At 30.8% G+C, this 16,654-nt stretch overlaps 1 protein-coding gene across 7 annotated transcripts in view; it reads right to left on the reverse strand.

The window, feature by feature from the left end:
- Positions 1 to 2,903: 2,903 nt before the first annotated feature.
- Positions 2,904 to 16,654, reverse strand: part of LOC115880264 (calpain-D-like) — a 66,464-nt gene continuing 52,713 nt past the window's right edge. For all 7 annotated transcript variants that reach the window (XM_030897445.1, XM_030897448.1, XM_030897447.1 and 4 more), the window contains one exon: positions 2,904 to 3,480. In XM_030897445.1, coding sequence (XP_030753305.1) covers positions 3,307 to 3,480 — 174 coding nt within the window. In that variant the 3' untranslated portion in view covers positions 2,904 to 3,306. The remainder of the gene's footprint in view (positions 3,481 to 16,654) is intronic.

Consider the following 16,654-nt stretch of genomic DNA (forward strand, 5'->3'; position numbering starts at 1 on the left):
TCCATGTCAAGTCATAGTTTCTTCACAAAATACTAACATTTTGTAAACAAATAATATTCTTGAGCATTTCCATGTCTGGGCTGGGAAGCATCCACCAGATCTGTTTTTCATGAAGTATTATAAAAACCTCTACTCAGTTCAAGATTTTCACTTCATGAAAACTAAGATCTAGAATATGGATGAGAGCAATAGTAGAAATAAAACTAATACCGACAATTGAAATTATACATCCTGCTAAAAACAATGAAGTAAGATATACTCCTATTCGATAATTCGTTAAAGACGAAAAACTTCTCACTGCTATATACTTGGTAAATATGAAAGTATTAGTGACAAACTGTCCATGTCAAGTCATAGTTTCTTCACAAAATAATAAAATTTTGTAAACAAATAATATTCTTGAACATTTCCATGTCTGGGCTGGGAAGCATCCACCAGATCTGTTTTTCATGAAGTATTATAAAAACCTCTACTCAGTTCAAGATTTTCACTTCATGAAAACTAAGATCTAGAATATGGATGAGAGCAATAGTAGAAATAAAGCTAATAGCGACAAGTTATATTATACATCCTGCCAAAAACAATGAAGTAAGATATACTCCTATTCGATAATTCGTTAAAGAAGAAAACTTCTAACTGCTATATACTTGGTAAATATGAAAGTATTAGTGGCAAACTATCCATGTCAAGTCATAGTTTCTTCACAAAATACTAACATTTTGTAAACAAATAATATTCTTGAACATTTCCATGTCTGGGCTGGGAAGCATCCACCAGATCTGTTTTTTCATGAAGTATTATAAAACCTCTACTCAGTTCAAGATTTTCACTTCATGAAAACTAAGATCTAGAATATGGATGAGAGCAATAGTAGAAATAAAACTAATACCGACAATTGAAATTATACATCCTGCTAAAAATAATGAAGTAAGATATACTCCTATTCGATAATTCGTTAAAGACGAAAAACTTCTCACTGCTATATACTTGGTAAATATGAAAGTATTAGTGACAAACTGTCCATGTCAAGTCATAGTTTCTTCACAAAATAATAAAATTTTGTAAACAAATAATATTCTTGAACATTTCCATGTCTGGGCTGGGAAGCATCCACCAGATCTGTTTTTCATGAAGTATTATAAAAACCTCTACTCAGTTCAAGATTTTCACTTCATGAAAACTAAGATCTAGAATATGGATGAGAGCAATAGTAGAAATAAAGCTAACAGCGAAAAGTTATATTATACATCCTGCCAAAAACAATGAAGTAAGATATACTCCTATTCGATAATTCGTTAAAGAAGAAAAACTTCTAACTGCTATATACTTGGTAAATATGAAAGTATTAGTGGCAAACTATCCATGTCAAGTCATAGTTTCTTCACAAAATACTAACATTTTGTAAACAAATAATATTCTTGAGCATTTCCATGTCTGGGCTTGGGATTTTTCTACCTAGTATATTGAAATAGCCTTAAAAATAATAATATATAGCCTTCACAAAATACTATTTTTGTAAATAAACAAGATACTGGAACGTCCTCATATGTGAGCTGGAGAGAACCTACCTAATCTGTGATTTATGATATGCTATAAAAAAACCTCTTCTCAGTTTAAGACTTTAATTTCTAAATCGACATTTGGACATGCAACGTCCTTCCGAAAATAATGTAGGACTCATGGGCGTAGGTACGTAGGTATAGCAATAATAATCCCGACCATGTTGTATGGGAGCGAAACCTGAGTGCCGTATCACCGACACATGAACGCATTAATCAAATTGCAACAGAGACACCTTAGACAACTCATAAGAATCAAATGGTTCCATCATGTCTCAAACGTATCCGTCCTTGAAAAAGCCAACTGCTAGAGTATTGGAGTCATGGTTACAAAATCCCCCTTAAGATGGGCTGGTCACGTATGCAGAATGCAAGAAAACCGCATACCAAAATCTCTGCTTTACGGTGAGCTTGTAGACGGTAAGAGGAGGCCGCGCCGGGTGGACAACTCAAAAGGTATAAGGGCATTTTCTACAAAAACTTAGAGAGGATTAACATGCAAAATCAGTGGGAAGAAGCAACTCACAATAGAACTCATTGGAGAAGAATTGTAAACTCAGTTAACAGCGACAACCAAAAAGTAAAGAGGCAACAAAGCAATGAGATTTTTGAATGTCCGGAATGCGGTAGACCGATAACATCACGTATCGGGCTTTTCAGTCACAGAAAAGCTCATGAAAGAAAACGCCTTGCGTGACCATCTTCTGATGCGTGTCAAATACTCGTCAGCGAGTAATGGCAGTATGTATAATACGTAGGTAATAATGTAGGTATGATGGGGCAGGGTGGGGCAGTTGTCCAATACCTCAAGAGAAAAATGTCTATATATTGAGCGAACTACCAAAAAAAACTACCTGCCAAAAGAAATTTTGCAATATTTCTTATACTCCAACTGTGTTTTGAGGTATTCAAATAAAACAATTTTTTGATAAGTGACATAGCCTGTCATTGATCTAAAGGTTAAGGCATGGTTTCATTATAACTTTACATATTTAAAGAAAAACCTAGGGTTAATACTGGAATTAAAACAAACTAATTGATTTATTCAGTTTTATTGCTTATTTTCTTTGTTAACCCATTATACAGACAAAATATGTAAAATTCTAAAAACTCATACTAGTAATTCTATATATGGTTAGTGCTCCACCATCACTAATTTGTCATAAATTTATAATTTTCTACATAGCTTTTAGAAAACGTTAATTACAGAGTTTATTTATTAACGAAAAATTGAAAACTAATAATACTGAGTCACTTTTATCCACAAAATAAGCTAATTCTATGGATCAAATTATTTTACAATTCAGGACGTTGGAAAGTCAGAACAACTAAACATCATTTATTAGAGGACATAAGCAAACACACTGTTTTATTTTAATCACGTGATCATACAAAAAATAGTTAAAATACAAGTGCTTTTCATCTTAATCCTAATACCATAAAAAATAAATAACAAAATTATAAATTATAAACAGACAAGAGCAATAAATTACAAGTGTCGATCGCTAATAACAAATGGGTACCAAACCACACTTCGCTCATATATTATATTCTTTTCCTTAACTATACCACTTACCTATAACTATTTATGATCTTTTACAAAGAGATAAAAAAGAACCGATCGCATAACTTGAGCAAAACAATTGTAAAAGCGGTACAAACCGAGTATTTAACATAATATATTTACAAAAGCATGTTGAAATCGAGAGTGCCTCAAAATTCTTGCGGTATCAAACTAATTTAATCTTTAAAATAATCGAGGTGAATGCAATCCGCTCGTTTGATAATCTAATTCAGGTACGTGGAAAGCTCCAATTGGGCCCCAATCGCACAAAGAATGTGAGTTTGCTAATCGATGTGTCAGTCTATGAGCTATTGAGAATCCTCCACTGCCTTCCAACTGAGTCAAGACGATAATGACCTAATAAGAACAAAATATGATATTTAGTTAAATTATTTTTTTTTCAAACGCCACAAAAGTATTAATTTTTGCGACGTGATTGACAATATAAAAAAGTCATTTTAACGTCTAGGCATAAAAGGAAGCACTAGGGTGAGCCAAAAAAAACTAACCTATGGAATTTATGGGTTAAAATGAACCTAATATTCGAGAAAAAAATATCCCCGGAAGGCAGGATTTTTAGCTCAATTTTAAAAGGTGTCGGTGAACATTCAAAGTTGTCCATTCATTTCAATTTAAATAACTTAAAAAAATCTGTTTCATTAAAATCATTAATCAAAAAAATCATTATCATTAAAAATGCCATAACTTTGAAACGATTTATGATACGAAATTTTACATCGCGTATTCTTGTACAGCATAAAATTCCCTAAAAAATCTGTGAGAATTATTTTTTCAATTCAATAATTCGTATATTTGAACTCTTTGAAAAGTGAAAAAAATCAAAATATGCGGTTTTAGTGTTTATTGATTAAAAATTTTCATATTTAGCAAAAAAACGAAGGAAATTTTATGCTCTACAAGTATACGCGATGTAAATTTTTTTATCGTAAACCGTTTCAAAGTTATGGTACTTTTAATGAAAAAAGATTTTTTTACGTGTTATTTAAATGGAAAACTTTGAATGTTCACCGACATTTTTTAAAATTGAGTTAAAAATCCTGCCTCCCTGGATATTTTTTTCTCTCGATTATTAGGTTCACTTTAACCTATAAATTCCATAGGTTAATTTTTTTGGCTCACCCTAGTAAGCACTTTTACGCATAAGCACAAAAAGTACGAAAATATATTATTAAATTGATATAAAGTGTCAAATTCAACGAGTGTAACCATACTTTCTCGATACATAATTACTTACAAGGTGTTTTAAATATTTTTATATTATTTACAACGTTTGAAATTGTTTAAAAATTATTTGTAACGTTAGAGAAAAATAGCATGTTCTATTCTATTTAATTGTGTTTTTTAGACATTGTGAATGATCGTAAACTAAAAAGTATAAATTGTAATTGAAACCACCAATTTATTCCACTAATTGCGAAATTCTGAATGAAGCTTAAAACGTATTAATTCAAACGTAGAGAAATCATATTATAATAGAGAGATACGGCAAAGTCCAATACTGCCGCAATTCCGCTATTAGCGCTAACGTTATTTTGACATTTGCATTTGTCGAACTTCGAGTTATGGCAACACAAAATAGCGTTGATTGATTCTGACGATTATGCCAACATTTTTAAAAATTTAGCCTTAGCCTAGTTTTCTGATTTTGTCGATCAAAAAAGCATCTATATCAGGAGTTTTAATTAGTATCTACACGAAAGTGTGTCTAAAAAAGAGTACAATTTAACCCAATAAAGAGTTATCCCAATTTTTATAAAAAAAAATACAGTATCTCAACTGATAAAATAACGTTACGAAACTGTCAAATTACCGCACGGCGCCGGCGTCTTCTCCACCTAAATACCGGTATGCGGTAACGTTAATAGCGCACAAACGCTTATTATGACACTTTAACTGTCATAGTTGCCAAAATAACGCCTCCGTTAATACCGCACATCGTTGCCATATTTCTCTAATATCTTGCTGTCACATTTTATTTCAATATTTATATGGATATTTATATTCATTTATACCGTATTATTATACCTTATTAAAGTACTTTTTAATATTAAACTCCATTGAAAAGAATAATCAATCGTAAAAGATAAATTCCATAATAAAGGTATTTAAATTTAGAAAACGCCAACATTTGACATTTCCAGTATTTTACCAAACCATTCCGCATTTAACCGATATTTTTCAGGAACCATTCCTTACTATAGTTTACCGGTCTGGTTCACAACTTAAGAAGAATAAGAAATTAAAAATACTGAGGCACAACAACGAAGTAGTCAAGATTAGCAATATTTAAATTACTATTAAATTATTTCCATGTAAAATACTAAATATTTTGTGTCATTAAAATGTATAAAGGGTGCATGATCACTATTAGATCAATAAAAATATTGCATTTGTAATAAGCACACTAAAGCTTATTAGAATTTAGGTTGCTACGCTTTGTGTTCACAAAAAAAGCCACCATACACCAGATTATCTTTTTGAAAAAAAAAAAAGTAAACGCAATTTTTGAGGCGAAATTTTAGTGTATCGTGGTTGAATTGTATAGCTTCCATCAGTGGCGGCTCGGAGTGGCGGCTTGTAGGGATTAGGTTTAAAATGCACCCGCCTATAAAGAGGAGGAGAGAAAGTTAATCATCTCTAATAATAGATTGAATACAGGGTGTCTAATACAGGTGATGTCACTCTTGCTATAATTCGAAGAATCAATTAGAAAATGCATTTCGCGGGCACTAATCGTAGATACTATAGCAGTAGTAGTGTGGCATATCATTGTACAGGAGATCGAGTTCTTTCAAAAGCTGAAATAAAAAATGCAGGTCCATATTTAAAAAAAAATTGGCCTCTGTATCTCACAAATTATCAGCTAATTTGAAAATCTAAAATACCATCAGATAGCCCTAATAAAGTGGCTATGAGAATGTGCCATTAGTTTTTTGATTTTCAAAAAAGTAATGATAGGAAAAAATAAAATTGATTTTAAAAAAAATCCGTTTTTTTTTTCAAAAAACTCAGCAATCCTTGAAATTTTTAAAACTTTTTTTAAAAAATTTTAATCAAGGAACCTTAGAAAAATAGATTAGATCGTCTAATGTTTTTAGTGTCTTGTAATGGCCGGTTAAAAGATGCCTAAATCGTATTTTTAATCATATCTCAATTTTTTCAAATAGAACGAGGGTGGCTCATTAGCATATTTGGAAAAAGCATTTTTTTACGAATAATTTGATACTACACACTTGGTATTTTGAGTCAAATTGTCGTAATGAACCGCATGTTACAATTTCAAATAAACCATATGCGAAAATGTCAAAAATTTAAATATCATATGTCATTCGATTCAGAGTGTCATTTTCTATCGAATAAAGTAAAAAAATACCGAGGGTGCCATTTAAAAATCAAAAGTTGTAGTCATTTCCGGTGAAACGGGAAGTGACTCGCGAAGAAAATTGAATACGTCAATCAATCCCAATTTATGTCATATACTAACATGCTAAATCTCGTTGTTTTATCTGAAAAAATAAAAAAGTTATAGGGGTGAGCCACTTTTGAGACGCACCCGGTATAACTTTAATATTTAACATTTTTTGTAAACCTCGAAACAAATGAGATAATGGACTTTATCGTTGACTCACCCTGTACAAACATTTGTTATTGGCATATACTTGCCATGTTGTGTGACCGGTTTACTTGTGCAATTATCTGTCACTCGCAGCGCTGCGTGAGCGCCAAGCTTGCATAGATAAATGCAACAAGTTTAGATTGGAAAGCCCGTAAAAATTTTAGGTTGCGAAATTATTTTGGGTCGCGACCGTTATACGCGATCTGGCGCTGCTATAGCGGTCGCTAAGAACAACGGCAAACAAAAACATAAATAATTTTCTCTTGTCAAAGTCAGAATCTTCAAAAATCATAATAATCTTTCAAAATCTAAACCGCTCTCATTAAAGAAATTCCGAAAAGTGTTTATAGCGTCCATTCTCAAAGTAATTATTGCTATCTTGTGAGTTTAATTCAAGTTTTATTTACTCCAACCGGTAATAATTGTGAAAAAGTGGCATTAAAAACTTAAAAAGCTGTGCTGTGAACTGTGAAGTGCAAAAACCATCGTGGATCGTGGCATAACGTCGGTTTCCAATGTTTCATATGTATTTCATATATGCGTCCTTATATAAAATAAAGTTTCTTATATGCAACCCACTGTATTTTATTTATAAAATTAAACGAAAACAATAATAAATTTGAATAAACAATATTTGGCGATATAATTCCGGAAAAAGCCGAACTGCTCCGAAATTTTCAAAAGTTTTGTGTCGCGACCGTTGCAAGAATAGCGCCAAATAGTGTTTACATTGTCCTTATGGGCACTTTCCAATCTAAACTTGTTTCATTTATCTATGCAAGCTTGTTGCAAAAAATGTTGTTTACAAAGATAGTATACTCACAAAGTACGCAAATATTGGCGTACTTGCCAAGTACACGAGTCGTAGGAATCCGCCTTAATATCAGTGAAATCTAATTAAAAGATATATCAAAACAAAAAGTAATTGAAATTTCGAAATTTTCACTAAATTTCAATGGGAAAACTCCCTATTATAACCTTCGTAAAGTGTGTAAAGTGTAAAATACAAGGTTATGCAGTGTTGCCAGACTAACCCTGTTTAAAATCGACGAAAACGTTCGACTATATTATTCTTTCTGGTTTTTACAGTCAAATCACCCAGCCAAATCACTACTGTTTTGAGTCCTTTCACGTCAACTTTATTTCAGAAGAAAATCATATAAAATAATGTTATTGACAACGTCGCAAATTTTATGCGAAGGGCATAGATGACATACCGATGATCGATCAACTGTCAATTGTCAATCAAAAAAGTCATAATGCTAGCTTTGGATGTTGTAAATAAACATTATTGTCTTAATTTTTATGCTTACAAAGAGGATTCATTACATTCTTGTGCTTATATTAATATATTCCACGTCTATATAAGGTAATAAAGTGCTAATATAATATGATGTTTTTACTGTGTAGAAAATTTTTACATTACTGTCGGTCGTTTTTATTACTGTCGGTCGCCTCTGCCTAAATTACTTTTTTGCCGCTTTTTAAAGAAGAAACACATTTATCCAACAACTTTTCCTTAAAAATGTTCAATAATTTAAGAAAATCTTGCAAAAAAATCCAAAAAAGTGTTAAATGCGTAGGGACCTATTGTGCACAAGAGCCTAATGAGAATTTTAAATTACATATTTTATTACAAATAGTCAGAATCTCACAAACTCTATTTATTAGTTTCTTATTAAATACCTGATGTCAGATTCTGCTTTTTGAGAATCTGACAGACATCATTAATTCCAAACATATGTCAATAATTGGCATTTCGGTATCTACGGTAACGTTACTGGAAAATGGCTGCAAACAATACTTTTTCTGCCAAAAATCGGGCTTTGAAATTTATTCGATTGTACAATTTCCTGCTGATTCTGAGCCCAAATAGTAACTCAAAACAAACACTTACATTTTTGGAAACACTTTCACGCCAAACTGAGTTTTAAAATGTGGATTTTAACTTAATTTTTTGTAAAAAAAAACGGGAACAATTTTATGACATGCTTCAACTTAACGTTGACAACCAGAGAGAGAATGAAATAAGAGCGCTTGATGCCCGATAAGCGTCGTATCAAAGGCGTCGTATGACTATTTGTATTATATAGGGTGGTCCCAATTGTTTTCGAAACTTGTGCAGCATATTCTGCAGATAAAAATAAGTAAAAAGTTCGTATAAATATACACTATCAGACAAAAGTAGAGAAACTTTTTAAAACTCGTCGAATTTCAAAAACCTCCAATATTTAAAATAATGTTTGTTTTAACCATATTTCCTTTTAGCAATACCATCATTTTTCGCCACATTCCAAATTTATCTTACCAGGGGTTTATTTATAATATGGACACAAATATTTTTGTAGGGACATAAATAAAGAAATCAAACATAAAAATTGAATTGTTGATATTCTGATTTACATTTTTACTAAACATGCCACACGGAAAATATTTGTCTGAAGATCTTCGCGAAAAAATAATCAACGCACATCGGATCGATTGTTGATGATAATTTGCCTTTAACCTGGATATTTCAGCAAGATAATGATCCAAAGCATAAATCGAAAGTCTTATAAGAATGGTTTTTGTCTGAACAAATTAGGGTTATGGACTTTCCTGCCCAAAGGGGGAATCTGTGGGAGGAACTAGATCGCCGATTTGACAAGAATTATTTTGAAAGAGGCCTGGAATTCCATTGAACCAGATACCATAAGAAAACTATTGGACTCCGTGCCAAAGCAATGTCGTGAAGTTATAGCTAATCACGGTTACTCTACCCATTATTAATTTTATTAGGTTAGTAACAATTAATTTTAAGTTTCTCTATTTTTTTCCCTATAGTTTTTCATTTAACTGAATAAAATCTTAAGTTTTCGTGAGACATGTGATTATTTCATTTAAATAAGAACTATTTAAGTATCTTTAATTTTAACTATGCATAAAATGGCCTCAGTCCTCAGTCCATGCGTTATGATGTTTCCTCAGTCCATGCAATTGATGTCTGGGTGTTTTGTGATTGAGAAATTTGATTTCGATGTCAATATGACTCCTAATAATCAAACACAATATACATCTATACAAAAGTGCTCGGTTTGTCCGTTAGAGGGTATCAAATTTTTAAAAAATAAAGAATTTTGATAAAAAATAGATACATTCAACTTCAATTTTTTCGGTGCTTGTGACATTGTCATTTTTTTTCTGGAAAAAAATAGTTTTCTAGTTAATTGAGTGCTGTTAGGACCGCGGTTTTTTGGGCATTTGTTTCAGCTTTCTTCGGCGACCTAGCTCAAATACTTGCAAAATCTTTAAGAGTGTTTTTGCTGAATTAAGGCTGAAAACTTTAATTATCTTTGCACCTGTACCTTATGCCTTCCTGTGGTAAGTTGAGCATTATTATATTTGTTAGGTTAATTGAATTTTTTGATTTGTTCATATTGTTATAAATTTCAGTGTTATCGCTGTCTTCGATTTGGCCATACAAAGAACAATTATTGTAAAGGGAAGGAAAGGTGTTTTAATTGCGGAGAGGAAGACAATCATTTACAAGATGGGGAATATAAATTTTCTTGCGTTACTCAATGTTTTTATTGTAAGGATAAGCACAAGTCCTCATCATGAAAGTGTCCTGAATATTAAAGAATTAATGGTCCTCGAAAACTTAACTTTTTATGATGCTAATGAGACATGCAAAAAATCTTATATTTCAAATGGAGATTTTTTTTGATCAACAATAATTTTTCAGAATTAATTAAAAAACGTAATGGAGAAGATGTAGTAAAGAAAAATGATAATATTATTAAACCTTCTGAGAGAAGGACCCAGCATTTTCAAAATGGAGTAAAAAGGTCCTTTCAACAGGTTGTATCTGAAAATTCAGCTAAGAAAAGAATAGTATAAAAGGGAGTTGATAAAAAAGCTCGAGATTATTGCCTGTTGTTTTTTAAAATTCAAGACCTCCAAAACAAGATTTTTCAAATTTACCGTCTACCTCTTCTAATATTTCTTCTTTTTCACAAAATTCTAAAACTCATGTAAAAAACACCGCATCGCATATTTTTTGAGGAAAATCATTTCTGATTTTTTTTTCCAAAGCTGACCTGCAAAATATACAAGTTCCAATATTCCGTGGACATAGAACAACTACGTATTTTTTGAATCGAAATACGTTAATTGCACACAATTTATCTCTATACAAAAGTGCTTCGTTTGTCCGTTAGAGAACATCAACAAAAAATAAACCCGAAACTCGAAGGACCATTTTACGAAAAAAAATCGGTCGTTGATGGAGAAACTAAAATTTATGTAGATGTGAGAGTAGTTTTCGTACTTCCGTACTTCGTGGTTCTGTGAAAGTCATAAGTCAAACTTAAAGCACAAAGCAAAACATAGGAACCCCAAATATTATGCAAATCGGAATAAGGATTCTTAAAATATCTAAAAAAAATATTTTTATTTTTAAAGTTTCATGCCCTCTAACGGACAAACGAAGCACTTTTGTATAGAGGTAAATTGTGTCTAATAAACTTATTTTTGTTCCAAAAAATGCGGCAGGTCCATGAAATATTGGGAGACCCTGTATAACAATTACCAAAAAATTCCTTTCATTGTTGGTGTTCTCCAACAATATCATAGTATATGTTTAAATTTAATTTGGTGTTGGGCTAAAAATAAATAGACTATTAATATTTAAATATATAGTAAATACATGGACGTTTATAAACCAATATAGATTATTTGTTTCTTTATTAAAGGTACTTGGAGTATATTGTAAAACAAAAAAATATATATTTTATCTTTTATTCTCTTTTGAAAAATTCGGTGTTTCCGATATGGGTCAGATTGCAAGTTAAATATATTTAAAAGCTTAACATATAAGATAACAATGAATTCATATATTAGGGACTTTGAAACAAGGATGATTGAGGCAGATGTGGTGGATGACATTAATATATGTAAATTTGACATTGAATTATCATCATTTAAACTTTTTCATAATAATATTCGTAGCATAGATCACAATTTTGATGAGCTTCTTGTTCTTTTACGTGGAATAGATTTTGAATTTGATTGTATAGTACTTACTGAAAGTTTTAAAATTTGGAATATTGATTTATATAGGATACCGGGATACAACATTATATATAATGAAGGAAGTCTAAATAAAAATGATGGAGTAGTAGTACTTATAAAATGTTCGTTAAATTATTCCTATAAAATACTAGATATAGGAGATAATAAGGCACTGAAAATTGATATAAATATTAATAACCAAATAATTGAGATAATCGCAATCTACAGACCCCCCTCTACAGATCCATATGACTTCATCACAAACTTAGAAACAGTACTTTCTAGAAATACTGCTAAGGGTCAGCTGAATATTATTGTAGGGGATATGAATATTAATTTACACGCGCGATACATCTGAACGATTTGTTAACGAATATATGAATGTAATGAATGAACATGGATATGTGTCGTATATAAACACAATTACTAGACCAGCATCAGACTCTTGCATAGATCACATATTTATAAAATCTCAAATTCCAAATGTACTGCTTAATTCTATACTTTTTAGAACAGATATTACCGATCACTACATAGTTATATTTTCTACCACATATCAAGACTAAATCGGAAACAAAATGTATAAATGAGTCCTTAAAACACAAACAATACATTAATTACAAAAAATTAAATGATAAATTAGAAAAAGAAACATGGGTCGATATTTACAATGGGAGAGATGCGAATACCGTAGCAGATTTATTTGTTAATAAACTGCAAAAACATATTGATAGTAGTGTTAACATTGTTAAATCAACGCATAAAAATAGAAAAAGAAAGGAATGGATAACAAATGAGATTTTGAATGCAATAAATACAAAACATAATTTGTTTAAACAGACATTAAAAGATCCAAACAATAAAGAGCTTTCTGATAGATATGAAAGATATAGAAATCATCTTAATGACATAATAAAATTGACCAAAAAGGATTTTTATAAAAAAGAAATTGAAAAGCAACAAATGTCGTCAGGTAATATGTGGAAAACAGTTAATAATATTAGAGGTCGGGATAGACAGATATCCCAAATAGCGTCAATCAAGAATGAACAGGGCGTGAGTGTGACGCATGCGTTGGATATCGCAAATACGTTTAATGAGTTCTTTAGAGAAATTGGTTCGAAGTTGGCTTCTAAAATTAATGTTCCAACAGAAAAAATGTATCAGGTTACAAATATTTCACATTCTTTTGTATTATTGGAGACTGATGTAAACGAAGTCGGAAACGAAATATTAAATTTAAAAAAAAACAAATCTCCAGGATTTGACGGTATTCGGGCAAACACACTGCAACAAATAAAAGAATTTATTGTTAAACCTTTAACGTACATTTATAATTTATCTCTAAATAATGGCACTTTCCAGATATATTTAAAATATCTGTTGTTAAACCTGTGTTTAAATCAGAAGAAAAAACAAATATGTCAAATTATAGACCAATTTCGCTATTAAGTAACTTTTCCAAAATTCTTGAGAAACTTATTAAAAAAGAATGTGTTTGTATCTGAAACAATTTAAACTCCTTTCCGAAAATCAATATGGATTCGTGGAGTCCAAATCCGCAAGTGATGCTATTATAAAACTATCAGAATTGGCTTCGGAGGCACTTGATGCATCCGAGGTTTCTTTGTGTGTTTTTATAGATTTAGCAAAAGCGTTCGATACAGTTCACCATGAAATCCTGTTATACACACTTAGTAATATGGGTTTTAGAGGAAGGACCAACGATCTATTTAGAAGCTATCTAAATAACCGACAGCAAAGCGTGTCCATCCAGGGTGTTAAAAGCGAGAAAAGGGTGGTCAACTATGGTGTACCTCAGGGCACTGTACTGGGCCCTGTACTTTTTTGTATATACATTAATGAGTTACTAAACTTGAAACTCGATGCACACATTTTGAGTTATGCTGATGATACAGCAATTTTCTTCAGATCAACGTGTTGGAATCAATTGAAAGCAAAAGTAGAAAAATCAATGGAAATAGTGTGCAATTTCTTTAATAATAATCTTCTTACTGTTAACTTTAAGAAAACTTTCTTCTTACCTTTTGCCTGCTATTCAGATACTCTTCCAAAATTCAATTTAGATATAACTTATAACAATAAGCTAGTGACAATAAGCTCAACAAACAAATTTAAGTATCTTGGAGTCATCTTTGATAACCACATGAAATGGAATTATCATATTCAGTTTGTGACTAAAAAGTTAAGATCACTTATTGTAATATTTAAGTTTTTAAAAAGTGTAATTCCTATAGAATTACTAAGAAATGTGTATTTTGCTTTAGCTCAGAGCCATTTACAATACGGTATTGTGGCCTGGGGCTCAGCAAGCAAAAATCAATTATCAAGTGTAAATATAGTTCAGAAATGGTTGCTGAAAATAATATACGATAAAAACTATAGATATCCCTCTGATGCCTTATACATAGAAGCAGCCATTTTTGACGCTAAACAATTATTTTGGTTTAATACATTATCTATAACATTCAGTAACAGAAGTAAAAATAATCTAATCCCACATTCATACCCACTACGTCGACTCGAATTAACTATTAATGTACCTCGGATGCATAAAACTATCGGACAAAAAAGTCATTTATATGTAGGACCTAAAATTTTTAATGTTTTACCTAAAGAAGTTGTTAATTGTCAAAACATTAATATTTTTAAAAAAAGATTAAAAGAATGGATACTTGGTAAAACAATAACCGAAATGCATACATTTATACTCAGCAAAATGTGAAATATTAAAAACCATTCACAATAAATATAATATTTGAAAAAAAAAAATGTAATCTTATATGCCTTAGAACTTGCAATCTACCCTATGTCAATATCTGACCGCTGTATAATAACTTGTTTTTTAGCGTGCTTAAGTGTTGGACAATGAAATATATTAATTTGATACATTTAGATATAGTTAAGAATTTAGTATAAAATATTGTAGTTATTGTTGTAGAAATAAAACTCCTCAGACAAGGTTCTACCTTAAGAGGATATTATGTTTATTCACTATTTTGTATTCGTAAGTTATGTATAAGTCTTGTATATACTTTGTAATTGGATCAGTTTGAATAAACATTATTTATTATTATTATTATTTATTATCATTCAATTCATCATTAGAATTTCTCATTAATTTATTAAACTCTCATTATTATTAATAAAATTATATCGTAACTGCAGATCATTTAGTGGAACTTATTTAAATTAACACAATTAATTAATTAACCGGGTTATACAAATTTTCAGTCGAAAAATTATATAAATAATAGCTAGTTGAAACAATCTGATTAACTGGGAGTAGCGAGTTTTAGACAAGACAAAATGGTGAGTTACATCATCAGAAAATTTTGATGTATCTTTAAAAGTTGCTTTTTTATATTGACATTTGTGACAAACTTAAAATTCGTTCTTGATTCATTGTGTTAAATCCGTTGCTAAAAGCAATTTGCCTAATAATGTCGAGCTCTTTATTAAATGCATTTTTTGACAGTGGCAAGTCGCATAATCTATAAAAGAAAGAATTGAAAGCTGCGAATCTATGGGAATAGGGGGAGTTAGAATTGTACTGAATTATGTTATCTGTGGAGGAGGGTTTTCTAAAAATTTCAAACTCTATTCCATTATTTTTTCTCAAAAGTAATAAATCCAAAAAAGGTAATTTGCCTTCATTTTCTTTTTCCACCAGTGAAAGAAATTATATTATGTAATGTATTGACATAAGAAAGGAAATCTACCAGCTGCTGTTCTGCACCTGTGAAATGCACCTTATGAAATAACTTAATGTCAATGAGACACATTCTTTTTGAATGCTTACCTGTTGCCTCCCATAGGTCTAGCTTCTTTAATGCTGTTACCTATGAAAATATTTTCGCGCCTTTTAACATTTCGAAAATTAATAAAGTTATAGAATTCGAAACGAATAACGAAAAAACTTTAATTTCTAACTGAAAATAATTTAAAATAACCTCATATGGAGTAAAGCTTGTTATCACTTTTCATTATCTGTTTTTCCAAGCTGTTCATAAAAACCTCACTCAATAACGGGGATAAACCAGAACCCATTGCTAAGCCCGTCTTTTGGCTGAAAAACCGTTATTAAATTTAAAAAAAAAGTTTTGACCCAGAACATTTGAACGGAGTGAAACGAGGTTATCACAAACCAACCTTGAAAGGGAAGTGCGTGTCAGCAAACCTCTAATGAGGTCAATGCACTGTGGGTCGGTTCTATGACAAAAATTAAAAAACGCAAATCTAATATTTTTTTCTATATTTCATTTTATGTTTATTTTGACATTCGAAACTGTCTCACAAACGTTATAGATTACCAAACACGATTATCTAGAATGCTGAGAAAAATAACAAAATAAATTATTTGTTTACTTTAATGCCATAATTGTGTTCCGAATTGATTTGGTGACAAGTACAAACTTGTATTGTGTATTTCTCACAGAATCTTCTTTTAGTGTTAGAGTTTTTAGGTATGGAGACTCGAAAAATACTTAAATTAGCTTCATATTTTTTTATATTTTAATCAGGGTTCGGCTTAATACATGCTCTAAGAACGGTAAAAAAAACAAACTGTTCATTTCTTCGTTTTTTTTTTGAAAAATGAGAAGCTGTAAAGTTTTAAATAGGAAATCCTTCTCAGTCCTTTTCACGAATTACAGGTATACAAAGATTACGGTTTCCACTTTTAATCGTTATTAGAATTATGTCCTACTTTGTCCAACTTTTTGAGAAATTGCAATTTTAAAAACTTCTTGCAAAAGGATGATTTTAAAACAAAGAGTTTTGAAACATGATTTGAGTGGCTTACCAAGCATTTAACTAATT

The sequence above is a fragment of the Sitophilus oryzae genome, unplaced genomic scaffold (genome assembly GCF_002938485.1).
Source record: "Sitophilus oryzae breed Bouriz unplaced genomic scaffold, Soryzae_2.0 scaffold_1620_pilon_pilon, whole genome shotgun sequence".
Taxonomy (NCBI): Eukaryota; Metazoa; Arthropoda; class Insecta; order Coleoptera; family Curculionidae; genus Sitophilus; species Sitophilus oryzae.